Raw genomic sequence first — 27019 nt, forward strand, 5'->3', positions numbered from 1 at the left:
CTTCCGCACGCACGTTGTCGCTGCCTCCGCTTTGGTGTTCCCCAGCCTGTTGATGGTCGCGTTGTTCATTGTCATTCTGCGGAATCGACCTGGGAAAGAAGCACACAGGCGGGAGAAGAGCGGCAGCAAAAGCCTCGTTGATGGTGGACTGTTCGGGGCGTCGCGGACGAAGGCGGACTCGAGCGATGGAAAGAAGGAGAACGCGTCGTGGAGCAGAGAACGCGGGAAAGGGTTCTTTTTTGGGGGAGAGCCTCGTCCTGATCTGATCGTTCTCCCTTTTGCGTCACTACACGACGCTCCTTCATTCTGATTGTTGCTCTTGTTTTTTTTTGTTTTCTTTTGTCTTATCACTTCCTTGCGATCGTACCCGTCCTTGGATCTGCCCCTATCTGAGCCTGCCACAGTGACTGTGTGATCTCTCGCGCGTACTTTCGCTGTCACGGTGAGCGAGAGGAAGAGGAGGGGAGGGAGAGGAGAGAGAAGGAAGCGGGCACGCCGCTCACACTGTTGCTTTCATTTTTGAATGCACGGCATCAAGTATATTTCATTTAGTTTCTATCATTTATATATATATTTCTTCCGTCTCGTTACTGTCGTTGATGCTTAACGTTACCTTACTATTATTATTATTATTTCTTCTTCGATTACTCTCCTCTTTCTTTTCTTTCTTTCTTTCCGGTTCTTGAACTTCGGTTTGTGTCTTTCCGTCTACGGACCTTTTCCCCATCTCTTCTGCGGTAAAGCTGACTTATAACCACGCAAAAGGGAAAACTTGCTCATTGTGCTGTAAAGCGTTAGCGTCCCCCCAGCTTCTCCTATGAATTGCGGATTCGCGTGCTCTCAAGCAGGAAGTAATAAAAGAAAACTATGAAGACAGAAGAAGCAACATGCGTGCCGTACTGTTGAAGAACCTGTGCGGACACCCTTCGAGCTTCTCCTGGGGTGGAGAAGGGCATGCATGGGAGCGACGACGCCTCTTTCCGGTTTCCACGTAGGGCGGCCCTGCTCCTCGTCCCCGTTCTGCTTGGCCTGTTTGACCGTCGTGTCGTGTCATGGCAGACCGTGGCTCCTTAGGTGTTCGCTCGGTCGTCGATGACGCAAGAAAGAATTCGTCTCCAAAAGGCGCCAATCATTTAGTTGTACTCCACGAGGTGGAGACGTGTTGGCGCCGCACGAACCTTACGTTTGCATGGATCTGCCTTCTCTGGCTCTCTCTCTCTCTCTCACCGCTTCTCTTTCTATCGCGCGGACACGACATCCACCACCACCACAACAACTTCTGATCGTGGAAAATCGAAAAGGAAACGAAAAAGCAAAAGAAGTAGGCGAGATCGCAATGGTGAAAGAAACAGGCCTCTACGACGAGCTCGGCATCGCGCCGGATGCCACCGAGCAGCAGATCCGCACCGCCTACCGCAGCATGGCACTCAAGTTCCACCCCGATAAGAACAACGGCGACGCGGCGGCCGCGGAGAAGTTCAAGAAGGTCGCAGAGGCCTACGAGGTATTAAGCGATGCAGAGCGGAGAAAGCAGTACGACGCTTTTGGCCGCAGCGGGCCGGGTGGCGGTGGCGGCTTTCCGGGTGGCGGCTTCCCCGGCGGTTTTACAGGCGGCTTTGGCCCTCAGATGGACCCGATGGATATTTTCTCTCATTTCTTCGGCTTTGGTGGTGGCCCGCAGCAGCAGCGTCAGCAGCGTCCACAAAAACCGCCGTTTGTCTTGGTGGAGCTGCAGTGTTCGCTAGAAGAGCTCTACTGTGGGACGACGAAGATTGTGCAAGTAGCACGACGACGCACGTGCGCCACGTGCCACGGTCACGGCACCGCGAATGGTCAGCCTGTGCCGGTGTGTCCCCAGTGCAAAGGTAATAAGACGATGAATCGCATGGTCGGCTTTGGCAGTATCATGACCTTTCAGCAGGTCCGCTGCGAGTATTGCCAAGGCTGCGGTGAGATGGCGGTGGCGGCGGCGTGTCCGAGGTGCGGGCCGGTGTTCGCGGCCCACGCCCGGGCCCAGGCGCTGGGCAGCGCAAAGGAGCCCCTGCCGCGCGGCACGGTGCTGGAGCATAAGAAGATAAAGGTGGCCATCGCTCCCGGCACGGAGGACAGCGACGCGATAAGCTTTACGGAGCAGGGCGATGAACTGCCCGGCTTTGACGCGGTGGGGGATATCCTTGTCGTGCTGGAGCAGCTCCCGCACCCCTGCTATCGCCGGCTGAATAACACCGACCTTTTCCTGTCGAACTGCCGGGTCCCGCTGTGGCGCCTCTTCCAGGACTCCTTCGCGATTCCCATTGAGTTGCTGGACGGCCGAGTGGTGCGGCTGGCGCCGCCGCTGCGAGAGGGCGGCGTGCCGCGCTTTGTGTTTGACGCACAGCACGTCTTTGTGGTGGAGAACGAAGGGATGCCAGTGAAGCTGCCACGCGATGGCCCCGCTGCCGCCGCCGCCGCGTCTAGCGCGGACACGAATCGTAGCAGCACCGCCGACCTCAAGAAAGGGAAGCTGTACGTCTGTGTCGATATCGTCTTCCCGGCTGCGCTCACGCCGTCGCAGGTGGAGACGGTCGCGGCGGCGCTTGGGGCCGGCGATGTGCAGGCGGAGCGCCCGCCGCCAAAGGAGAAGGTGTTGTCTCTGCAGCCACACTACGGTCCTGCACCGAGTTGGCACAAGGTGGACGCGCAAGGGAACGCGAACTACACGGCCGGCAGCGGCGGTGACGCCGCAGCGAAGAAGAAGAAGAAGGCCGCAGCGAAGTGATGGAAGGTGGGGAGAGAGAGGGGGGGGGAGGAAGTATTTGCGACCCCTTCCACGCGCCTTCCAATTACATCTATCATGCTGTTCTCATTGTGGATACTGGTTTGTCTTTCCTTTCTTTTTTTGGAGGAGTTTGTTGCTCCTGCGTTGTACGGTTCGGTGTACAACGTTGATGCTTGCTGCATGCTGATCGCCCGCGCACACTTCAGTTTGGGCGGCGCACCGAGGCTGCTTCCACTGACAACAAACGAAACGAAGCGAAACTATCCCCATGCAGACATGCACATGCACATACACACCCTATACAGGTATAAGGGAGGATGCGCTTTGCGGCAGCCTTTTCCTTGGTACGGGGTGCGCAGCTGCACGCGCATGGGCGTCGCCCTGGCGAGAAAAGCGCAGCGAGCCAATTCGCTCGACCAGCCTCCACGCGATGAGCGATGTCGCACGCGCAACTCCGGGAGATGTCTTTTTCCCTATATATCCTCCGCCATCAAATCGTTGTCGATAGTTCGTATCTTACTGTGAGTTTATCTGCTCCTTGTGAGGTGGCTTCCTTTGAATCTCCGCATGGCAACTGTCGCTTCGTCGCTGTCCTGTGTTGGGTGTGTGTAACTGCATTCGTTCCCGTCCCCCTCCTCTCCTCTCCTCTCCATATCGCGCTTTTATTGTTGTTGTTTGTTTCCCCGCGCACCAGCTCGGATTACAGAAGCGGTGCGCCTCCGCCTCGACCTTCACACTGCCGGCACGCGATTTCGAGGTATCGAGAATCGTCAAGCGCACGTACTTTTTTTGGTTGTTCCTGCCTTGCATTCTGTCGTCCGTTTGCTCTGGGTGTGTGCGTGTGCGGGTGCGCTGTCTTCCGTTTCTTTGCTGTTTTGATTCGCCGAGACGCGCCTTCTTATAGAGCGCCTTCTCCCTCCCTCCTCTCGCTCTCTCTCTCCTTTGTGCAAGAAGAAAAGCATGTTCGCCGGACTCCCACGCGCGTTCCCGGATGCGGAGTGGCAGAGCGTCGAGGACATCTTCCGTCGTCGCACCCCTTTCGGGTTCACGCAGGCCAACCCCATGGCGAGTCCCAACTCAAACCCCGCCGTCGCTGTGGATACGTGGGTGCAGCAGGAGATCACGTACTACGAAGCGAACTACACGACCGTGGAGGAGCTGACGGTGTGCGTCACCACGTTCAACGTTGGCTGTAAGAAGCCGATCCTGCCGCTGTCAAGCCTTGTGGCGCTGACCAGCGGACCACCGGAAGGCCCGTCGCGGCCGACCGATCTTATTGTGGTGGCGATGCAAGAAGTAGATATGAGCGCCACCGCGCTCTTCAAGCACGAGACCGAAGCCGCCACGCCGTGGGTGCAGGGACTGAACGCAGCGGTGGGCGCCGACGGCAACGGTGGCTCGTCCTCCACCGCGTACTACGCCTTCCCGCCGAAGCAGCTCGTCGGTCTTCTCCTCTGCGTCTTTCTGCGGCGCCCGCTGCTGCCGGCGGTGTCGGAGTTTGCCATCTCGACGGTGGCGACGGGCACGCTCGGCTCCATGGGAAATAAAGGCGCGGTGGGGCTGCACCTTGTCCTGCACCGCACCTCGATCTGCGTCATTGCGGCCCACCTCGCGGCGGGACAGCTGAACGTGAGCAAGCGCAACGAGGACATCAACACCGTCTTGAAGAGTATGGACTTCAACGCGGCGCGCCGGGCTGAGGTGCAAATAAACGCGAGCGCCAACGTCTCCATCGATCCGTCGGTGTTTTCCGAGCTGTATCCGCGTGATCACGATTTGGTCATCGTCGCCGGGGACCTGAACTACCGCCTCACGCTGCCGTACGAGACGGCGGTGCAGTTGGCGAGTGCGAACCGCACGGTGGAGCTGCTGCAGTACGACCAGCTGACGAACGAGCTGAAGAACCCGCACACGCCGTGGCAGAACTTTATTGCGTTTGCACCGAACCACGCGCCGACGTATCGCTTTGACATCGGCACCGACACCTACGACACCAGCGAGAAGCGGCGCATCCCCAGCTTCACGGATCGCGTCTGTGTGTGGTCGCGCCGCAAGTCGATGGAGTCTCGCATTCACCTGGACGGCCTGGCGGCGCTAATGGACGTGCGCAGCAGCGATCACAAGCCCGTGCAAGCGCTGCTGCGGGTGCCGATCAGCGTCGAGGTACCCTCACAGAAGGCGCAGGTGATGGCGGCCCTGCGCGAGAAGGTCGCCTCGCTCGGTCTTGCCCAGGCGATCAGCGCTAAGATCGCATTGCACAATGCGAAGCTGAACTTCCAGGCGCTGAGCTTCCACCAGTGCGGAATACAGGAGACCGTCACGGTGCAGAACGTCGGGGACTGCGTCGCCGTGGTGCGCGTCGTGCGTCAACGTGACGGCGACCCCTCCGAAGGCTCGTGGCTGCGGGTGACGCCGCAGGAGATGGCGATCCTCCCGGGCGAATCGCAGGAGGTCACCGTCGAGACGGTCATCGACCCGCGTTGTATGCTCTGGCTGGCGGCGTGGCGGCCCTACCTGGGCCGTGGCCGCGTTGCGCTCAGCTCCGTGCTGCTCTTTTGCTGCCGCAATGGTCCGGTGCAGGCGGTGGAGTGTCACGCGGTGCTCAGCCCCAGCGTGTTCGGGAACGGCCTGGACAGCGTGGCTCTCTTGCAGGACGTCCCGTGCATAGAGGCCTACGCGCAGAAGGCGGACTTCGAGGAGGTGGTGCGCCGAGTGCGGCCGCACGTGCCGAAGGAGCTGTGGTACCTGGCGCACGTCGTTGCACAGCATCCACGCGAGCCGGGCCTCTTCACCACCTCCATCGACAAGGAAACGTGTAATCAGATTATGGAGCAGCTGGACAGCAGGAACGCCCCGTTGCCGCCGGACACCGACGTGCACTGCGCCGCGGAGTGCCTGATGATTTTCTTGAAGAACTTAATTGAGCCGGTGGTGCCGTATAACCTGTACGCCGCCGCCCTCGCCGCCGGCAGGGCAAGAGGCAAAGCTCCGCTCGCGTTTCTGCGACAGCTGCCCACGATGCACGCCAATGTGTGGCTCTACGTGTTGTCGCTGCTGAACTACCTTCTGCGGCCCGCCTTCAGCCGCGACAACGAGCTCGACGCGGCCTTCCTTGCCCACGCCTTCAGCCCCATTCTGATGGTGCGGCCGATGGAGGTGCAGGGGTCCCTGCGGGCGAGGCTCCAGCAAGGCGGTGGAGTAGATCAGCAACTGCGTCAGCAACTGCAGCAGGAGAGCGACGATGCGTTTTCGTTGGTGGAGTACTTCTTGAGCACCCCGCCGAATGCGCTAGCTGGCGTGGAGTAGCAAAGATGTTGTTCACTTCTTTCGCTGATGGTGTGGGGGAGTCCACTGCGGCGGCGGCGGTGTGTGTGTGTGTGTGTGTGTGTTTGTGTGCCGTCGTTTGTCTGTTTGTGTTGTCCGGTATCCGACCTCCTCACCTTTGTGTCTCTCCTTGGGATTCATGTTTTCCTATCTGAACTGCTGCATTAATATACATATCATTTGATTCATCCTCAAGTCTGTTGAGGTTGGCGTTGCACCCGTCAAGAAGAGGTTTATTCTTAGCGCTTGTCTTTCTTGCTATGGAGGTCAGCAACAAGAAAGAGACAAGAACTTGTGCTTTGCAGTGCAGGTAGGCACCGCCACCGTTGTGGTGCGGTCGCCTCTCGCTTTGACGTATTCCTCTTTGTCGTCGTCGTTGTTGTTGTTTTTTTGCTATCCAAACAAAAGTAAAAGGCCTAAAACTACTTCGAAATGAAGGAGAAACTCGGGCGTTTCATCGGTCCACAAATGCTGTGGGCAGCGCGCCTTTCGATACAGAGGTTGACGTCCCATTCGAGTGATCCGAAAGAAAAGGAAAAAGAAGTACCAACGCCCACGGCGTGCGCAGATGATGTCCTGAAAAAAAAAAACCCCGCGAATCCTCAGGGCATTTCTTGTATTTGTCTGTACAACCGTTCCAAATGAATTGGTGTATGTGTGGTTTTTACTCCCTTTTAATTATTATTACTATTGTTGTTGTTGTGCTTCCCACGGTAGTCCCTCTTGAAATCGCTCGGTTCGGATGTGTTTCCCCGACCTCGCCTCCTCCCGCGCGCAACACGTTCAGAGTCGTACCTTCCTGCTCATCTTCTCGCTCCTCGTGCATCTTTCGACCGCCTTCCGCAACTTGTTATATATATATACCTGTCTCGCTCTCCCGCGTTTCGCTGTCATTCAGTTATCTTGTTCACAATAGCCTTCCTTTTTTTTCTGTTCTTCTCTTAATCCTCCAGCGAATTTCACCATGTCCACCAAGTACCTCGCCGCGTACGCCCTTGCCTCGTTGAGCAAGCCCGCCCCCACCCAGGCAGATGTCGAGGCCATCTGCAAGGCCGTCAACATCGAGATCGAGGCCGACACCCTCGCCTTCGTGATGGAGAGCGTTGCGGGCCGCGACGTGGCCACGCTGATCAACGAGGGTGCCGCGAAGATGACCTCCATGGCGTCCGCGTCCTCCGGCGCACCCGCGGGTGCTGCGGCGCCTGCTGCGGGTGCTGCTGCCGCCCCCGCCGCTGCCGCGAAGAAGGAGGAGAAGATCGAGGAGGAGGGCGACGACGACATGGGCTTCGGTCTGTTCGACTAAACCTGTGAAAAGGGAAAAAAATGACAACAACCGCAGCAGCTTCAACAACAGCAGAGAAGAGGAACTGTAGGAGGCGTGGTTGTAGTGAGGAAGGCGACGGCGCCTATGACGAGCGGGGGCCTCCTGTCTTTCTTTTCCTCATCTCTCCATTTGTGTTCTTCCCCCTCCCCCTCTCCCTGTGCCGTCGCCGCAAGGTGTGTCCCTTCTTCCATCCGTAGTTCCCAAAGTGCGCGTGCGTGTCGGCGTGGGTGCCTCGTACATGAGCTTATGATTACTATTGTTACTATTATGAACGCGCGTACTTGAAAAGACGGTGGGTGGCGTCACGCACCTCCTGTGGGGAAAGCTCATGGGTGAAGGTTGGAAGAGAAGCAACGAAAGCAGTGGAGGCTTCATGGGGCGGTTGGGGTAGGTGGATCTTCTCCTTTCGCTATTCCTCTTTAGCTGTTGTTGTTGTTGCTGTCTCGTGCTGTGCGTTTGTTCCTCTGTCGCTTTCTCTCTGTGTGATGAAATTGGGCTAACTAATGAATATCAAGAAAGGGAAACCAAACCAGTATTCGTAAGTGATGAAGAAAGACTTAGTGGCGGGTTCACTCTGAGCACCGAGCAAGAGTGGTGCGTGCCGTGGTGGAAATAATAATTAAAAACAAGATAAGGGTGAATGCCTGTGCTCCTGCGCATTATCTGCGTCCAACTCGGATCGCCGTAGGACAGGAACGATGAAGATGGTAAGCGTGAAATACCTTCGTGTTTGGTGAACACGTTAAAAGCCTCTGGGGAGAAGCATCGGCTGTCCAAGTCCGTCTTTTGTTTCTGAACTATGAAGGACGTGAGCGGCTCAGCACCCCACATGCTGTGGTGTTCACCGCGGTAGGAACTCCTCTTTCGCTTCGACCTCCGCGCATGCGCCCCCTTTTTTCCTGTATCTCTCTCTCCCTCTCTCTTCACTCCGTATTGCCTTCCGCCTTCACCGTTTGATTTCTATTCTGTTCGGCTTTCTGCTTTGCACACCTTCACACCCTGCCGCACGCTTCCTTTCGTGCGAACACCGCTGTTGTTGGTTTTTACGCTTCGCACGTACGCAGCTTTCCTGACCCTGTTTCCCTGCCATTCACCATGTCCACCAAGTACCTCGCCGCGTACGCCCTTGCCTCGTTGAGCAAGCCCGCCCCCACCCAGGCAGATGTCGAGGCCATCTGCAAGGCCGTCAACATCGAGATCGAGGCCGACACCCTCGCCTTCGTGATGGAGAGCGTTGCGGGCCGCGACGTGGCCACGCTGATCAACGAGGGTGCCGCGAAGATGACCTCCATGGCGTCCGCGTCCTCCGGCGCACCCGCGGGTGCTGCGGCGCCTGCTGCGGGTGCTGCTGCCGCCCCCGCCGCTGCCGCGAAGAAGGAGGAGAAGATCGAGGAGGAGGGCGACGACGACATGGGCTTCGGTCTGTTCGACTAAGCTGGATAATCAGCGACTCCAATTTATGGGTACAGAAGACCTGCACTTGGCCTACTGCACGCGTAAGCTGCCGAAAACGCGAAGGCAAACCCTCAAGTAGAGACGGCGATGAGCCAGCTGCAACCCGATCGGTATGTGCAGTTGGGTTCTCCTCTGCTTTTTGGTTCCTCGTTTGGTCCGTCCTTCACCGGCGTTTATCCGTGTCTCGCGTCGTTTCTTCCTTCACTACTGTGCTGCGGTCGCACACGTTTTCCTCAGCGACTTTAGGGAAAGAGAAGAGCGTAGCATGGCAAAGCGCGTACAGGGCCGCGTGCTTGGAAAGCTCTTCGTGTGCAACACGACGCTACGCACTCGCACTCTTGTTCTTCCATTTCTCAGCTGCGCGTACCGTCCTAAGCTCGCGATTCGTATTATTGTTTTACATTTTATGATTTTTCTATTTCAAATCCTAAAAAGAAGAAAAACTGGAAAGAGGATGGATAGTCGACGTCGTGCCTCGTTGGCGGCACGTTCGTTGTGCAGCCCACATCCGTGTCCCCGTCGGCGAATCTGTGTTGCCCGGCGGCACCTTTCCGTGTGTGTGTGTGTGTAACCACACGCAGCAGAGTGGGGAGGAAGGCCGGTCATGTGAAGCCTCTGGTTTGTTTGTTTGTTTTCTCGTTCCAGGGAAAAATGACGAAGCAAGAACGGTTTCCATGAGGTGTGTTGTCCGCACCTTTGTGATGCTTCAGTCGGTGTGTTTCTTTGATGACGTCGCGGTGCTCGTCGGAGCAAACATGCGAAAAGAAAACTTTGGGTGCCGGCAACGCTGAACGCGGTTGCTTCTACAAAACTTGTTTTCGGAGTGAACACCAAAAACGCCTCGTCTCGCCTCTTTCTCCTCTTGCTAGTCGCTGCACACACACATGCACACACGCGTGTTTGTCATCCACACGCGATCCGTACACGTCAATCACCTCAAGGAGGAAAAAGCCAAAGAACAGCTTTTATATACATCGCTCTCTTTCCACTGCAGCGGTGGACGGCCTTCTTCGTCATTTTTTTGTTGTTTGTTTTGATTCGTTGGGCTGTTTGCTTTTTTTCTCCCGCCCTTGCTGGACCGCAGCAACAGCTGGAAGGAGAAAACTGATCCTCTCCGTGTGAGTACAACGAGCTGTACAAGACGTTAGAGTGGGGTGGAGTGTGACACCGCGCAGCACGCAGCCCAATCTTCTTTTGTGTATCAAGACTGTATATTATATATATATATATATATTACTACTTCCGTTTTTTTTTTCTTCTTCTTCCTCAACCCACATTCCACGTGTGCTGAGGGTCTCCCCTTCCTGTTGCCGCTCCTGTTCCTCCCGTGGCGCATACCGAACGTTTCCGCGCGCTGTTTTATTTTTTCCTTTCTTTCCCTCTGTATCACAGAGCCGACACTCCGACCCACGCAGGCAGCACAGCTCTGCATTTGAACCGGAGTGTTGCGTCACACACACACACACACACACATTCTGAGGGAGGTGGGGGAGGTATCTTTTGCAGTCATTCTGTGTTGTTGCTGGAGGGCATTCTTAGGTCGACCAATCGATCTGTTTTTTTTTTTTTCACTGCGTGCGTAACACCGCCGTATCTTTGCTACACGCGGCGCCCGCGTCTTTCTTTGGCTTGTATGAACCTTCCTTTTTTTCTTCTTTAGTAGAATCTCGCGTTTGTTCTGTTTTGGATCTCTCTTTATTAGTATTATTCCCGGTGCTGCGTGACCGCGTATTCCCACTGCGCAACGTCGCCAGCGGGGAAAAGGGAGGAAGAAAGCCGTACGTGCAATTCGTGGCTCACAGGCCGGAGTTTCTTTGTTTCTTTGCCGTTGTTGTTGTATGATTTGTAGCAGCCGATTTTTCTTTGGTTGTAGTTACGGGAGCTGAATCAAAACCGGAGTCGTTAGAGCTCTCTCTTTCTCTCTTTCCGTTTTCTTTTCTCTTTCTATATTCCCCGTCCATTGAGTGCGAGGAGCTTGCTGCTCGTGGGTTTCCTCCTCCTCTGTACTCCTGCTGAACTTCGCAGCATCGTGCCTCATCACCTTGGTTGCGCTTCTTTCTTAAGCTTCCAGCACGTCCTTCTTTCAGGTTATCTTCTTTTCCTGCCGAATTGTTGGTCTCTGCGATCGGCGACACCGCGTAACGAAGACATCCAAACCAAACAAAGAGGCCTCCTTTCTTTCTTGTTTCTTTCTTTTTTCAAGTTGTACAGCTCGAACGCTGTCAAGAACGTCAGCAGCCATCTCGAACACCGCGACAGCGTTAAGAACATAATTCCTCCTACGAGGAGAGAACGCCAAATAAAAAAAAAAGCATGGATTCTAATAGCAGCCAATCCCAAAGGACGCTCACCGCGTCACCCGCCAGCACCAGAGAGGAGAGCTCTCCCGCGACGGAGGAGGAGCCGCCGCTCGCACACCCCGATGTCCGCGCGGCGGACTCGCCCATCCTTCTCGACAACGATGCAGCGACCGTCACGAATCCTGCGTCGGCGACGCCGCGACGTACGGCCGGGCCGGCGCTGCCGCCGATGCCCGTTCCTGCCGTCACCTGTGTCTCGAGCCCCAGCCCCGCCGCGGTGACCATCACTCCTGCCGTCGTCCCCTCGCACGGCACCTTCTCCTCCACGTCCACCCCCGGCTCCCTCTCCATTTCTGCGCTGCACCCCATCGCAGCGGTCGTATCGGTGACCACCCCACACGTGCACAGCTCCCCCTCCCTGGAGACCAACACCAACACGAACACCAACTCGCAAAGCGGTGGGGGGAGTGCGAGAGAGGTCTCGGCGGCGGCGGTGGAGCCGGAGGCGGAGCCCTTCCTCACGAACGGCTCCATCGCCTTAGCCGAGTTCACGAGTCTGCTGAAGCCGGCGGAGAACACAAACGTGCTGCGGGAGCACATCATGCACCTGCTCCGCAACGTCGACGCGGAGGACACGCTGGTGCGCATCGCACGGACGTTGGAGGCGCAGCAGGAGGGCGGCGCTCACTCTCTCGCCGAGGTCAGCTCCACCACGTGGACGGAGTCGTCGCGGATGTCGCCGACCATGACGAACGCATCTCACAGCACCGCGGCGTCGGCGCTGCTCAGCACGAAGCAGAGCCGTCGCTCCAGCGCCATGTCCCGCCACGACGCCGCCAACTTCGAGACGCTCGCTGGCTTTTCCTTTCTGCGCTCGCACCGCCGCGCGACGGACGTGAACCACTCCCCCTCCTCGCACCTCCTGGCGTCGGAGGACGCGGCAGGGCACACCCGGTCGACGCCCGGCGGGGGAGGACCGATGGAGGTGTCGTACAACTCTCAGTCGTCGCACCTGGCGCAGGACCCGGACAGCCGGCGCATGTCGAAGCACAAGTCACACGACGAGACCTCCTCGTCCTTGACGGCAACGCGGACGTCGCAGCTGAGCGAGTCCACGACGGCCGCCCTGTGCGTGGATCCGCTGCAGCACGAAGTCCCTGTGCTGCCCACCGCCGTGCGCGGGGAGGGGCGCCGTGTCGCCGTCTCCGCAGCCCCGTGCGAGGCACCGCCCGGTCTGCTGGACGACAGCGTGGGCGATGCAAACGTACCCCCGTCGGCGCAGCCGCCACCGCCGCTGCGTGTGATCGCGAAGACGCCGGCCGAGGAGCAGCAGCTGCGGAGTCTGGTGCGGCGCTGCCACACCTTTGCGAACCTCGAAGCCGATGTGCTCGAGGACGTGGTGCGGGCAATGGAGAAGGAGGTACACGCCGCCGGCACCGCCATTCTCGAGCAGGGGCAGGACTCAACGGAGAAGATGTACCTCGTGGGCGAGGGGGCTTGCGAGGCGATCAAGAACGGCAAGTCGATGGGCTCGCTGCAGTCGGGGGGCACCTTTGGGGAGTTGGAGCTGATGTACAAGCAGGCGAAGTGTGCCGCCACGATTCGGTGTGTGACGCGGTGTGTGCTGTACAGCCTTGACGAGGTGAGCTACCACCGCGCCGTCATGAGCAACTCCCTGCAGAAGCGCAAGAAGTTTGAAAATTTGACCCTCAGCGTCCCCTTCCTGCGCTGTATGCCGGACTTTGAGCGGATGAAAATCGCGGAGGCCCTCGTCACGCGGGAGTACCGGCGGGGGCAGGCCATCATCAAGTTTGGTGCCGCGGGCACCTACATGCACTTCATCGTGGAGGGGGAGGTGAAGGTGGTGGGCCGCAATAACGGTCGCCGCGTCGAGGTGGTGCGGCTGCACGCCGGCGACGTCGTCGGCGAGCTAGAGTTTCTGTTCCACCACCTCACCGTGGCCGACGTCATTGTCACCTCGCCCACGGTCGTGACGGCCTGCATCAGCCGCGACCACTTCGAGCTCATCGTCGGGCCTGTGCAGGACCGATTGAAGGAGTTCGTCGCGACCTCGGCGACGTACAAGACCTACTACCTGCACGACGTGGCGGACGAGAGCGTGCGGAGTGATCTGCACCGCATCCAGTCCATCCGCGAGCACCGCCGCGTGGCGTCGAAGGACGAGTCCGCGACGCTGGAGGACGTCAACGCGCACGGGGAAGTACTGCTGAGTGCGCCACTTGCGCTGCTCCACGGGGAAGGCAAGCCCGGCCCTGACGGGTCTCCCTGCGTCAAGCCCGAGAGGAACGACGGCGCCGGTACGATGACGCCGACCGCCGAGGGACTCGACGAGGCGGCCTGTCTGCCGAGGGGCCTCTTGCGCTTCCCCTTTGCCCCGGTGACGGGCAAGGACGTCGCGGTGCTGGCGATGCGCGAGGACGGCCTCATCGTTTACTGGAACGCCGTGCTGGAGCGGCTGACGAACTACTCCGCGGAGGAGGTGGTCGGGCAGAACATCTACTCCTTCTTGCTGGCAGAGCGGGAGCAGCACTCGATGCTGAAGGCGATCACCACAGCACGCGACTTCGCCGGGGACGTGGATACATTTTTGGAGGAGCGAAACTCGAAGGCGAGCACCTTCACCCTCGCCCGCAGCGACGGACTGACCAGCGCGACGGTGGAGCTGACGGTGGTGCCGCCGATGGTGTCGGCGGGTGGGGACGCGGCGGAGGTGGTGCTCGGCTTTGGCGAGGAGGTGAAACAGGGGCCGCAGAAGATGCTGGAGCAGCCGCAGTGGCTCTCCGCGCAGATCCGCAGCATCCTGGCCGATGGCACGCAGACCTTCGAGGAGCGCCTGGAGTGCATCGCGGAGACGCTGAACAACTTCGAGGCCACCTACCGCGCCATGACGGTCTCGACGGAGTGCCTGCGGGTTGTGAACATTCGCCAGATGGTCGGCCACGTCCTCATGGACTTCGGTAGCGACTTTGTGACGCGTGGCGTCTCGGTCCGGCAGCGCTTTGAGGGCCTGCCCTCGGAGCGCGCCTACCTCAACGCGGACCTCTTGCCCGAGTGCCTGCGTTACGCGATGCTGCTGTGTCTCAAGTTCAGCCAAGTCGGTGGCGGCGTCGTGACCATCATGATCACCGTGGCCGAGAAGAACGGGTTAGAGTTTCTGATCATCAACTTCAACCTCGCCGGGGACGGCTTGCCGGAGGAAATCGCGAGTTTCTTCGACACCTCCTTTGGTCAGCACAGCGCCTCGGCAGAGGACGACACGAGCGGAGACGAGGCGGAGGAGGAGGGCGATGAGGAGGAGGAGAACAACCTCGGCTCCGCCAACGCGACGCCGCGACACGGGCTGCCACCGCGGCTGCGCCGAAAGCTGCGCCGCGTGCAGCGGGCGGTGGAAGATCAGGGCGGCACGCTGCGCATTCAGCGCAACCCCGACGACGCGAACATCGTCTTCCTCATCCCGTTCATGCCCGCCGGCGACCACGACGTGGAGAACGCCTCCGTGGCGGAGTCGCTGCACGCGTTGATTGAGCCCTCCAGCAGGTCGGTGTCCCTCACCAACCTGCCAGCCGGGGCGGCCACCTCGCCGGGGCTGCCGGCCACCGTGCCACGAGCCGTCCAGCCCGGCGCCGCGCGGCTCCCCCCGGGCGACCACAACGAAGACATCGGCAGCGTCTCTGCCCCGGTGACGCCCGGCGACGAGAGCGGCCTGATGAACGGCTCCTCCGGGCCGAACCAGCCGAGCTTCTGCTACACCACCTGCCTCGCCGAGGACACCCCGGCCCACCGCATTATGATATCGTCGTTCCTCTGGGAGCGGCGCCACGCCGTGCTGACCGCCTTCAAGTTCGAGGACGTCGTCAAGCTGTTCGGCGTGGCGGATATCCTTATCATCGACTTGCAGCAGTCCGTCATCAACTCGCTGCACGACGAGGACCCGATCAGCCGTCTGCGCGAAATGCTGCGCCACATGGCCGTCATCATCACCTCGACTAGCTTCGATTTAGCGAGCAGCGACACCTACGAGGCGGCGGGCTTCATTACGCTGAAGAAGCCGTGCACGCCGGTGCTCGCCATGAAGGCGATCCGCCGGGCAGAGGAGAAGTCCGCCGTGGTGAAGCTGGAGCGCATGCGCATTGAGCAGACGCGCGAGACGCTGGCGCGCAACAGCCGTGGGGCGTGGCGCCGCGGTGTCCTCCTCGGCAAAGGCTCCTTCGGCGAGGTCTACGAAGCCTTCGACGTCCTGACGGGCGGGAAAATGGCCGTGAAGGAGATGCGGCTGGGTGGCAACGATGCGAAGATCGAGCAGTTCGCGCAGGAGATCAGTACAATGTGCAACCTGCAGCACCCCAACATCATCCACTACTTCTACTGTGAGGAGAGCGAGGAGCACCGGGTGCTGCGTGTGTTTATGGAGTTCGCCGGCGGCGGCACGCTGCAGTCGCTGCTGAAGAAAAAAGGCAAGCTAGAGTTCACAGAGCTGCGCGCACTGCTGCAGGACGTCGTGGAGGGCCTCGCGTACATCCACTCCCAGCACTACGTACACTGCGACATAAAAACCGCCAACGTGCTTCTCAGTGCAGAGGGCAAGGGCAAGATCGGCGACTTCGGCACCGCGCACACGGTGCACGACGGGGAGCTGCTGTACGTCATGCAAGGCAGTCCGTTGTACATGTCCCCGGAATGCATGTCGGCCGGGGAGGAGGACGAGGACGGCCACCCGATCGGCTACAGCTTCCCGAGCGATATTTGGTCTCTTGGCTGCGTTGCGATGGAGATGGTCACGACGAAGCCACCCTTCTCGCACGTGAAGGACCTGAAGGGCCCGGCTGGGCTGACGAACTACATCACTTCCCTCACCGACGTGCCTGACCTATCGCCGCTGTTCAAGTGCGAGCCGTGCGTCGTGGAGTTCGTCTCGGCGTGCTTGAATCCCGACCCCGCGCAGCGCGCGACCGCGCAGGAGCTGCTGCAGATGAGCCTCTTCAGCGAGTCGACGCCCGGCGACAACAACTCCGCCGTGAAGGCGCTGAAGCGGGCGCAGCTGCGCCACGTCCTCAGCAAATTCGTCGCCTTCCAGGAGCCGGAGGAAGTGCACGAGATGCAGCGGCGACGCGACAAGTTCCGCGTGCGGCGGCGCAGCTCCGACTTCTTCAGCAGCAGCGCCAGCGCCGCGAGCGAGCGGGTCTCCTCGTCATCCTTCTCAGCGACGGTTGCCTCCCTCCACTTGCCGGGCTTCTCCAAGAACGAAAAGGGCGCGGCCGCCGTGGCCGCGGGCAAGCCGAAGAGCACCGGCGCGGGCGACGACTCGGACGTGGAGGCGCCGCAGCTGCGCAGCGCGACCGCGGTACCCCTCCGCCACGGTGGCGGGAGTGATGGGACATCAAAGAACGCGGACGGCACCCCCGCAGCAGTGGGAGACGATGCCGACGCAAATCAGAGCAGCAAGCGGCGCGACGGGGGGACGACTGGCTCAAAGACCTTGCGCCGGTGGCACTCCTCCTCCTCGTCGTCCCTCTCTGATCATCCATTCGTACACGAAGACGAAGACGGCGGCGCTTTGCACGCCACTTCCACGTCGGTGCCCTCCATGAATTCAGCTCCCCTGACCGAGGCAACGATAGCGGGCACGGGCGGGGAGCTGCACACGCCGCCTCGCCACGGCCCTCACCGCGACCCACAAGCAGGCGCAGACGACGACGGCGACGGGGAAGATGAGCCGGAGCCGCGGATGCCGACGAGCGACGACGCCTACGACTTGTCGCCCACACCGAAGAAGCGCTCCACCACGCAGTCGCGTCCTGCCGCGCTGCGCGAGCAGCAACAGCGGAGTAAGGCGGAGAAGCACGCCTCCTCTCGACGGCGGCCGCAACGACAGCGTAGCAGCAGGGAGAGCAGCGGCGGCAGCACCTCCACCAACAGCAACGAAGCAGCCTTTTTTGCAACCTCCTCAGAGAGCAGCAGCCGCGACGACGGCATCCATGAGAATAGTCACCCCAGCAACGTCGTTTCAACGGAAGAGTTGACAGCACACGTGGGGAAGACGCCGGTCGCGGAGGCGGCAGCTGTAACAGCCATCGTGGGCACACCACTGAGCAGTGCCGAGGCCGTGAAAACGGTGGCGGCGATGACTGTCGGGGAGGCCGTCGTCACAAATCTAAGCAGCAACCCCCTCTCCGTTTCCCCTGAGCGGGATCCCGGTCCCGGCCACGGCACGGTCGCGCCGGCCGTCACCCACGGCGACAACGATCCATCCTCCACGCTGCTGCCCAGTGCGATGCCAACCTTCACGGGTCGTCGTCGCAACGTGACGTTGGATGAGGAGGGCAACATCGTTCCCTTTGAGCACTCCACCGGCCCCGGTAACGCGCCGTTCCCGCCGGAGAGGCGAGAAGCTGGGGTGGCAGGCAGTCACGGCGTGACGTCCCCAAAGCCCGGGACAACCGCCGCCGCAACAGCAGCGGCAGCATCCCTCCACGACGACGCCTCTCCCATGAGTGCGTCCGGCGAGCAGGCCGCGAGTCCGCCGGTGGCCCGCACCGGCTACCCCGCCGGCAGCCCCCCCAGCACGGCAATCCCGCCGCCGGCCACCAACGTGTCCTTCACGCACCACCCACCCAACTTCTCCTTCTACAACTACAGCTTCAACAAGAACATCAGCTTCATGGGGGCCAACATCGAGGAGGTCCTCAGCAATGCAGCGAACGACTTCTTGAACAACCTGGCGGCGGCGAGTAATGGCAGCCTAACGAGCATCGTACACGCCCACGTGCCGACCTCGAACAGCATCTTCAGCGTCGACGCACAACCTGCGTCGTCGCTGGTGGCGGAACGGCGTGGCAGCACGCACAGCAGCAGCAGCCACCACGACGCGGATGCGCACGTCGACAACGTGCCGCCCCTCAGCAGCCACATGGAGAGCGCGGCGGCGACAGCGGCGGCACGTCGGGACTCCAACTCGCCGGGCTCACCGCCGGACCTCAGCGCCTCGGCGACGCTGCCCGTGCACCACAACAGCGGCGATCACGCCGTGGCAACGGCGGAGGGAGAGAAGGGCATCGAGGACGCGGGCAAGGCGTCGCACTCCGGCTCCCGCCACGACTCCCCGCCGCCGCAAGTGCCGCGCTTCTCACCCGCGCCGCAGCGCAGCGCCCGCTCGATCGGGTCCGCCGGCAACAGTGAAGCGACGAGCACGTCGCCGCGCAGCATCAACGTGCCGTTGGTCGGTGCGAACGCCTCTATGGCGCGTCGCCCCGCCCGAGCACGGCCGCCCATCACAAATCAGTCCTTCTTCGTCGTCGAGGACCGCGACATCCCGCTGCTGGGCAACGGCTCCATCACAATGTCCAGCACCCCGTTCTTTGCCCTCACCGGCGCCGGCGTCAACTCCTCCGTCGTCGGTGCGAATGCCACGGCGTCGGTGGCGCCCGTCAGCGCTACCAGCTTTCCAAACGGTGCCGCCGCTGGCAGTGGGAGGGGCGGGTCTGTGGCGGGCGAAAGCGCCTCTTCGATCTTCCGGCAGAACCAGAACGTCGCCGTCGTCGCCCCTGCGCCACTCTTTTCGACGTTCGCTTTCTCGGCAGCCGCGCGCGACGCGTGGCGGCATCGTCACCGCTTCGGCAACAGCACTAATAACAATAACAGCATCGCCCCCGGCAGCAGCCGGACCGTCCTGTCGAACAGCAACGAGTACAGCCCATACTCCCGGAGCCGCGGCGAGAACCACGATAACGAGCATGAAGGCAGCAGGAGTGAGAAAGGCGACAACGGCGGCGTTGGTACGACGTCTGTGGATGATGCGGTCGTCGCGGTGGCACCCGCAGAGGGCAGCCTGTATGACGAAGCGCCGCTGAGCAGCGCCGCCTTCGAATCGGCTCGCTCTATCAGCTCTCGGCAGTCGTCGCAGCACGGAGACTCGCCGTACTTGACGGTGGAGCGCTTGCAGCAGGTGACGGGTCCGGCGCCGTACGACAGTCACAGCTCGGATGAGCACGGTGTTGCCTTACCCAGCAGTCTTGCCTCGCCCGAAGCCGCGCCGCTCTTTGCCCACCTCAAGCGCCTGCACCAGTCGTTGATCGATGTAGCGGCGCAGCTGCACGCACGACAACGCCGCAGCAACACCGACGTCGTCACCCGAGCGGGGCCCGACAGCGCCGCCGGTGGGGATCCGCGCGTGAGTCCCTCGCTCGGTGCGCAGTCCTCATCGCAGGTGCTGTCGCCCGTGCAGCACCCACGGCTCGCCGCCGTCTCTGCGCACTCGACGCACAGCCCGCTGCTCCCCATGCCGCCTTTCCTGCCGCCCTCATCCGCCTCAGCCTCCGTCGTTGCGGTTGCGGAGGGTAGTCTCGGTGCGGTCGGGTCACGGGGTGGGCGGCCATCGCTGCCACGGCCCGTGTCTTCCTTTCAAGGCTCGCTGACGGCCTCGACGACGAAGCCAACGCGCACGACGCCGCTGCTGGGTTCACAACTGGGCCGCAGCAACCCGCTCTGGCCGGCGGACGAGGAGGGAGAGGACCATCGCAGCAGCAGCAGCAGCAGCGGCACCGAGAAGAGCGCGGCGGCTTCATCATCATCGATGCCGCCCTCCCAGACTCATTCGAGCACGTCGGACTCCGCCGCGGTGACTGCGCCGGCGACGCGGAATGCGGGGAAGCTACGCGGTTACGGCAGCGATGGCGACGGTGTCATGAGCAGCAGCGGCAGCGGTAGTGGCAGCGGCGGCGGCGGCGCAGTGGAGGCGCTGCTGCAAAAGACGCTGCAGCAGGTAAGTAAGTTGATGGAGCAGATCTCGCATTTGCCGCCGCCCGCACCGCCGCCGTCGCGTCCGGCCATCGCGCGTGGTGTGGAAGGAACAGCGTAAAGGGGTTCGTAAGGGAGAAGAGTCTTTGTGTGTTGTTTGAGCTGCATTCTACCTTGTTGTTTTGATTTCTTCCTTTGCTTTTCGCTTTGGTTTTCTTCTCTCTCTCTCTCTCCTTTTTCTTGGTTTCATTACTGTTACTGCTTGTGTATGTTCATGTCGTGGCATCTCCTGTGATGGATCCTCTCGCTGCGCCGTCCCCGAGGATGGCATTTGACTCGTCGATGCGGCACGTGCGCGCGTATGGGCGATACTATTCTACGCACGTCAACGTCCGTGCGGTGGTGTTGCTTCGCCTTTTCTTTTCCCTGCCGTTGTCGTTTTCCACTCTTTCCCTCGCCCCCCCCCCCCTCCTCTCTCTCCGTCTCACTACGTGTTGTTGCCGTCCTCCGTTTTGGCTTGTTGTTTTTGTTTTTGCCGTTGTCTGTAGTGTTCTCTTTTCCAGGCGACCACGCACGTTTCATCATAATAAAAAAGCACGCAAATCCGAATATTAAGCAGAAGAATAACTCTCCGGTTTAGAGAAGCGGCGCACGCTGTCGTGTCCGCGACACAGGAGTGCCGTGAGGGATGCGTCCACCTCACCACGCGAATGAACCCTCATCTTTTGTGTAGTTGCTCTCGCTGTGTGTGTGTGTGTGTGATGTGGCACAAACTCTTTGTCTATCTGCCGCTTTGGTTCTCTCCGTGTTCTCGGCCTCGCATCCCTTTGCTGTGCTGTGGTGTGTGGTGGTCAGCCGCTGCCACGAAGGTCTTCCGTCTTGCAACATCACCCTTCCTTCTCCTCCTCTTTCGTCTCCTCTCCTTCCGAATAAAGAAAAGGTTCCGCCGTGTCGTTCTCCCTTCATTCTTTTACCCGCGTACGGAATATATATCTTACCTGAACGGTTCATCCCGTTAATCTCCATTGCAAACACCTCTCTGTCCGTCTCTGTCCCTCTCTCCGTTAAGTATTAAATATTTTCTTTTGTGAAGCAAGAGCAAAAGGGGCCTTCCTTTCTCTACCGTGCTGTCGTGCGCTGTTGTTGTCTGTTGCTGTCTGTTGTGCCTATCGATCGCCACTTTGTTCGCGGACGCCGGAGACCCGTCTTCTCTCTCTCGTCACGTTGAAATCTTGTTTGTTTATTTTCTCTCGGGTGCGGCTGCTCGCTAGTCCTTCTGGGGGGTGTTATTGCTGTTCTCTTTCGCCCTCTCCCGCTCTCCCGCTCTCCTCCCTCTCCACCTCTCCCGACACTCCCGCGTTGCGTAGGGCGTTGCGACGAGCAGCTTCTCGGACCGCTTCGATTACTATTAAACTGTTTCTGTTACTATTATTATTATTTGTTTATTTTAGGGTTTTTTTTTTCAAGCGAACTCGACCGTCAGCCCCTTTTTGTTGTTGTTTCTGTTTCTGTCTTCGACATCCCTCTCATTTTATAAAGCTAAGGAATACATACCACCAAAGAAAGGAAAAGAAAAGCAAAGGCCTTCACCATTTGTACGCAGAGAGGTGCATAAGCCAACGCCCCCCACACACACACACACACATCCACGTGTACACATCCACATACATCACGCAGACACACACATCAGTTTTCTATCGGGCGTAAAAAAAAAACGTAAAAGAAAGCGGTGTGCACGAAAACGACAGCAAACGTAAAAGGCAGTAACCAAACGAAGCCGGAACTCAAAAAAGTACATCAACGTCTACACACGCCGTTTAATAGAAAGTTAATAAAGAAGGAGAGAAACAAATAGATAACACAACAATTTATCCTCTTGTGTTTTCGAATTTCTTTTTTTTCTCTTTCTCATTTGAAAGTGCAAAGCGAAACGCCGGCACGCAGATCTTCTGTTGTCGCAGTTACTGCTTGCTTTTTTGTTTTTCCTTCTCTTGAAGTAGCGGAGACAACGCGTTCTCTCTTTCAAACTTCGCAAACAGTAATCAAGCACCGCAAAAGATGAAGAAGACAGCGGATAAGAAAGCCACCAGCAACCGTGGTGCTGCTCCCACTGCCGCCACCGCCGAGCCGGAGAAGGGATCCGCTGAAAGCGTCACGTGGCACCAAATCGCTGATGCCGTGGCGCTCGAGGACGTCGTCGAGAGCCACGAAGAGAAGGAGGCGTGCCTCAAGGTGATCAACGCCTCTGCCGATACGGCGAGTGAGAAGACTCCGGAGACCAGCAGCAACAACAAGGCGTCATCGACGACGACGACGACCACCACCACCACCAGCAACACCGCCGTCAACAAGGGCGTAGAGGTGGCGACGCTGGTGCCGCCCAGCTCACAGGCCGCCTCCGCTCCACGCCCGATCGCACCCAGGCAAGACAGCCCGTTGGTGCCGAGCATGGCGACGAGTGCAACGAACAGCGTGGGCAGCCCACCTGTCCTAGCGGGATTCAACGACAACCTGCAGAGCCCTCCGAACAGCATCACCTCCGTTCCTCGCAAGACGACGGTGCCGCTCATGAGCACGCCGCTCACCACGTCCTTTGCGGGGATGATGAACGCGTCCGGCACTGGCGGCGCCGGCGTCGGCCATTGGCAGCAGGCCAACGCCGTGGCGCAGAGCATCGTGCGATCGACGAGTGCCGCGCAGGCGCCAGAGTCGTACGCGGCTGCCCTGGAAAGCGCGCACACCGCCGGCCCGTCGCAGCGTTCCACGCGCTCTCCCACGCCGTCGTCGTACGTATTCGCTCCGCAGTCCCCGGAGGCCGAAGGGGCCGGGAGCAACTCCACGACCGAGAACCCCCAGAACATCGATCCCCACAGCGGCGGCAAAAGTGGGGAGAGTAAGCAAGACGCGCTGGAGGTGCTGCAGCGGGCGGTGAACCACGTACGTGCGGCGATCCACAATCGCAGCGTCACTCCGCACACCGCGGCGGACGATGGCGGCGACGGCGACGGCGAGGACGAAAAGACGGGCAACCGCATCGCCCGTGCGGTGAAGGCGGTCATGCGGGCTGCCGAGATGATCGACGAAGAAGACGTGGAGAGCTTCGATGAGGAGAGCAACGAGGACGGCGTTGGCGGCGGTGGTGGCGTGGACGACAAGAGCACGGCATCGACCATAACACCGCGCAGCTACCGCGCCGCGGACTGGCGCGACGACAACAGCTCCGTGATCTCACCCAGCACCTTCTTCCACGACTCGGACTCCGTCGAGGTGTGCAGCAACCGCGTCATGGAGTACATCATCGCACGTGGCCACGCCGCACAGACGGACGAGGACATGGAATGGCTGTACCGTCACTCCCTGTTGACCTCCCTGCTCGACGACGTGGATTTAAAGCAGTTGGTGCCGCGCGCGCTGCATCGCGAGTACACCTCGGGCGAGGTCATCCTCGACGCCGGCACCCTCGTGCACCACCTCTACATCGTGGTCTGGGGGAATGTGGACGTGTTTCGCGTCGACTCCCTCAGCAGCGAACGCAAGGCGATGGAGGGCGCCTTTCGCGTCTCCTCGCACCAGTCGGCGGCACTGCGCCGCTCCACGCGCGGCCGCACGCCGAACCGCGGCGACAACCTCAGCGGCTACGGGATTGTGATGGATGACAGCGAGCACGCCGACGGCGCCCTCGACAGCCGCTCCTCCTCGGACGTCATCTACACCCACGTCGGCAACCTTTACCCTGGCCAAATATTTGGCATCGAGGACTGCGTCTTCAACAGCTCCTCGCAGTTCGTCTTCCGCGCCGGCAACGCCACGAAGAAGACGGTGTTGTCGCTGCTGCCCTACCACGACCTGCAGCCCGCCCTCACCCGCAACCCCCGCTTTGCGCAGGGCGTGGGGATCTGCATTGCCGGCTCGATGGACGTCTTCGGCCCCATCCGCGAGTTCTGCCGCTACGTTTTCTCGCCGACCAGCGCGCAGAACGAGTACCTGCCGCTGTGGTCCATCCTGGAGAGCTACACCCGCATCCAGAACGTCATCCACACCAAGCTGTTCAGCCACACCGTCGACACCGGGGCGTGGGGCTACGCGCTGAACCGGCTGCCGAGCAACGTGACGTCAACCTTCTGCTTCGACCTCGTGCACTCGCTGCCGCCTTTTGTAGCAAGCCGCATGCGAGTCGAGGCACGCGCAGCGGACACGCGCAAGACGGCGGACAGCTCGGCCAGCACGCGCAGCATGCGCACCGCCATCACGTACATTCGCACCAAGGAGCGTCGGCGCTGCACCTGGCACCTGGGGATGGAAGGCAAGACCTTGGTCCTGCTGCGCGACGGCTTCACGGACCTGCTGGACTTCTTGACGATGCTCTGCGTCCACATCATCGAGAGCAACAAGCTGCGAGGACGGGTGCAGGGCATGGTCCACCCGCCCGCCATCGACATCCTCGACGAGTACCTGCGTCAGCGGGAGCAGGAAGAGATCGATGGCAAGTACTTGACGCCGACGGGCGTCTCCCGTGAGGCGGAGATGGTGCGCGTGCAGAACATTCTAAAGCGCATGCCGCTGACAGAGGAGGAGCAGGCGGGCCTGCTGCGCAACTGGGGCCACAACAGCCTCCTGCGCATCTACGAGATCATGATGCACCGTGAGGAGTACAACGTCCGCGTGGACCCGAGTCTGTCCATGAAGTTCCAGACGAACCCCTTCCACGAGTGGGCGTTGAACCTGCGCGGGTGCGTGCTGGAGAAACTCGGCCTGGACCGCTTCTCGGCCATCCCGGACAACTTATACATCGACGTCGTCAGCAGCAACACCCACTGCATCAAAAATCTGCTCTGCAGCTTCAACCGCAAGTACCGAAAGGAGATCCTCGACTACGTGCGCCGCAAGGAGGGCAAGCGGCTGGGCAAGCCGGAGGAGTGGCACGACATCAACGACGCCATGTACGCCTCGTTGAACGGCTTCCTGCAGAACGAACGGCCCGACCTGCGCGATGAGTACAACCGCAGCCTGGAAGAAAACGGCATCACGGTGCTGGAGGACACCGCCATGACGGGGCTGCAGGTGGACGTGATCCCGGTGCACCTGCTGAACTTTGACACCATCGATGAGACCATCCGCGATGCCCTGCACATGAACTACGACGAGGCGGGGAAGGCAGGGGAGCCGCACGACGCCGCGGGGGCGAGCGGGTCGGCGGTGCCGTCGTGGGCGCAGGTGTGCAAGCCGATCTGGCGCCCCGGCCCCGACGGGAAGCTCACTCGGGTGATCGGCTGCATGATGCCTGAGGGGGAGGGCGACATCTCCGTCAGCAACGCCGTGAAGCCGCAGCGCGCGGATGGGAAGTCGGTGGAGGTGAAGGGCATGAGCACGCCGGACACCACCTCGCCGGAGGTGTCCCCGACGGGTCATCACAGCAAGAACGGACGCCTGCAGCGCCACTTCATCATCAACATGGACTTCGCCTTTGGCGCGCAGGCGGAGGGAATTTGCCGAGTCATCTTCAGCGCTTTTGGCAAGCGTATTCGCAGTGTGAGTGTGATGGGCAAGGCGGGCGGCCTGACCGGCAAGCGTGGTGACATCCAACTGGCGAGCCACGTCCTGCTGTCGAAGTCGTCGCTCATCTTGGAGGACAACCAAGACGAGCTGCGCAACTGCCGCAACCAAGATCTGACGGCGGAGCGGTTGCGGGAGCTGGCGGGTCCGCGGGTGACCGTGTACCACGGCAAGGTGCTCACCGTGACGGGGACGATGCTGCAGAACGTCCACTTGCTGCGATACTATCAGCAGGTGTGGCGCTGCGTGGGCACAGAGATGGAGGGCTCCTACTTTGCGCGTGTGATTGAGGATTTCTATCGCCAGGGCATCGCCCACCAGGGGCTGATCTCGCGTTTTGCGTACTACACAAGCGACCTGCCGTTGGCGCAGAGCGATGCGGAGACGGAGGCGCGGCTGACACACAAGGCCCCCGCGAGCGCCGCCACGCTGTCCGCTCCGATGACACCGCAGGAAGGCGTCCCGCCGCTTTACGCCATTGCGCGCGGTATTCTAGAGAAGATCCTCCTGTAAGCTCCCCAGCGACGGCGGCATTTCTTTTCGCTGAGCGTTTCGTTGTTTTCCTTTTCCTTTTCCACCCGCCCGCACGCACGCGCACCCGCAGCCACACCGTCACACATGCAGACATATCCGTTGTTTTGTTTTTGTTTTTGGTTATTTCTTATGATGTTTCGTCCTGGCTGCCTCCTCTTCTTATTCGCTTGACTATTATTACTATTACTATTTATTTTTTGAGCCAGCCGCGTCTGCTGAGGTGGCGAGATGGAGAAAAGAGTCGGATGTGTCAATCGCTGCTGGTGGGAGGTGTGTGTGTGCCTCGTCTCTCTCTCTCTGTCTCGGTCTCTATCGGCGACGCAATTGGGTGGGTCGATCTATTCTCCGGTGCTCTCGCGCAACGTGGTGTTGTGTCGATCGCAAGCAACGAAGGGAGGGCGCCAATTGTAGCCGCCTTCTCTCCTCTCCTCTCCTCTCCTCTCCCGTTTTCTTATTGCAGGAAGGTGGGACGTGTGTTTTCCTCTAAGGGGGGAGTCTTGCTGGATCGCTATTTGGAGGCCTTTTTGTTTTCAGCAAACCCATGTTTTCCGTATTGTACCTGCCGTGGTTGTTTGTCCTTGTTGATACTGCGCTGACGGCACGCACTTCAAAATATTATCTAAAAAAGAAGAAGAGGAATCGTATTTATTAATGTGAAGCATGCAAGGCGAGAACCTAAATACACTGTGCTGCCACACAGACATATATGTTTCAGAGACGCATTGAATGGCGTAGAGGTGTACAGCGGTAGTGAAGAGCAGGAGGATGGGGGAGATGGGGGGAATGAACTGGTGTGCTGGTGATGGTTAAAAAGCCAAGTCAACAGCGAATTGGCGGCAGGCGCTGCAGCGGTCATGGTTCGCCTCATTCGTGGAAAAGCACGGCTCTCAAGTCGTCTCCCCCGAGGAGACATAGAACTGAAGCATACAGGGAAAAAATGCGTCTTCGTCTTCTCTAAGATCAGAGAGCTCCTCAATTAATACTGAATGTCCACACACACACACACACACACACACA

The 27019-nt window shown here is 60.0% G+C and overlaps 6 protein-coding genes across 6 annotated transcripts; all 6 read left to right on the forward strand.

Annotated features, from left to right (window-relative positions):
• Positions 1 to 1299: 1299 nt before the first annotated feature.
• ABB37_08760 (hypothetical protein) lies at positions 1300 to 2758 on the forward strand (the record flags this gene model as incomplete). The annotated part of the gene is made up of 1 exon (XM_015807863.1): positions 1300 to 2758. The coding sequence occupies exon 1, from the start codon at positions 1337 to 1339 to the stop codon at positions 2756 to 2758; it is 1422 nt and encodes a 473-aa protein (XP_015653521.1). The 5' UTR covers positions 1300 to 1336.
• A 692-nt stretch (positions 2759 to 3450) lies between these two features.
• On the forward strand, positions 3451 to 6064 carry ABB37_08761 (putative inositol/phosphatidylinositol phosphatase; the record flags this gene model as incomplete). The annotated part of the gene is made up of 1 exon (XM_015807864.1): positions 3451 to 6064. The coding sequence occupies exon 1, from the start codon at positions 3719 to 3721 to the stop codon at positions 6062 to 6064; it is 2346 nt and encodes a 781-aa protein (XP_015653522.1). The 5' UTR covers positions 3451 to 3718.
• Positions 6065 to 6978: 914 nt separating this feature from the next.
• ABB37_08762 (putative mitochondrial 60S acidic ribosomal protein P2) lies at positions 6979 to 7385 on the forward strand (the record flags this gene model as incomplete). The annotated part of the gene is made up of 1 exon (XM_015807865.1): positions 6979 to 7385. The coding sequence occupies exon 1, from the start codon at positions 7047 to 7049 to the stop codon at positions 7383 to 7385; it is 339 nt and encodes a 112-aa protein (XP_015653523.1). The 5' UTR covers positions 6979 to 7046.
• A 1083-nt stretch (positions 7386 to 8468) lies between these two features.
• Positions 8469 to 8840, forward strand: ABB37_08763 (putative mitochondrial 60S acidic ribosomal protein P2; the record flags this gene model as incomplete). The annotated part of the gene is made up of 1 exon (XM_015807866.1): positions 8469 to 8840. Exon 1 carries the CDS (start codon positions 8502 to 8504, stop codon positions 8838 to 8840), a length of 339 nt encoding a protein of 112 aa, XP_015653524.1. The 5' UTR covers positions 8469 to 8501.
• Positions 8841 to 11174: 2334 nt separating this feature from the next.
• ABB37_08764 (putative protein kinase) lies at positions 11175 to 20036 on the forward strand (the record flags this gene model as incomplete). Its single annotated transcript, XM_015807867.1, has 1 exon — positions 11175 to 20036. The coding sequence occupies one exon, from the start codon at positions 11175 to 11177 to the stop codon at positions 20034 to 20036; it is 8862 nt and encodes a 2953-aa protein (XP_015653525.1).
• An 812-nt stretch (positions 20037 to 20848) lies between these two features.
• On the forward strand, positions 20849 to 25981 carry ABB37_08765 (hypothetical protein; the record flags this gene model as incomplete). The annotated part of the gene is made up of 1 exon (XM_015807868.1): positions 20849 to 25981. Exon 1 carries the CDS (start codon positions 21974 to 21976, stop codon positions 25979 to 25981), a length of 4008 nt encoding a protein of 1335 aa, XP_015653526.1. The 5' UTR covers positions 20849 to 21973.
• Between the last annotated feature and the right edge of the window lie 1038 nt (positions 25982 to 27019).

The sequence above is a fragment of the Leptomonas pyrrhocoris genome (assembly GCF_001293395.1).
Source record: "Leptomonas pyrrhocoris isolate H10 chromosome Unknown, whole genome shotgun sequence".
Classification (NCBI taxonomy): domain Eukaryota; phylum Euglenozoa; class Kinetoplastea; order Trypanosomatida; family Trypanosomatidae; genus Leptomonas; species Leptomonas pyrrhocoris.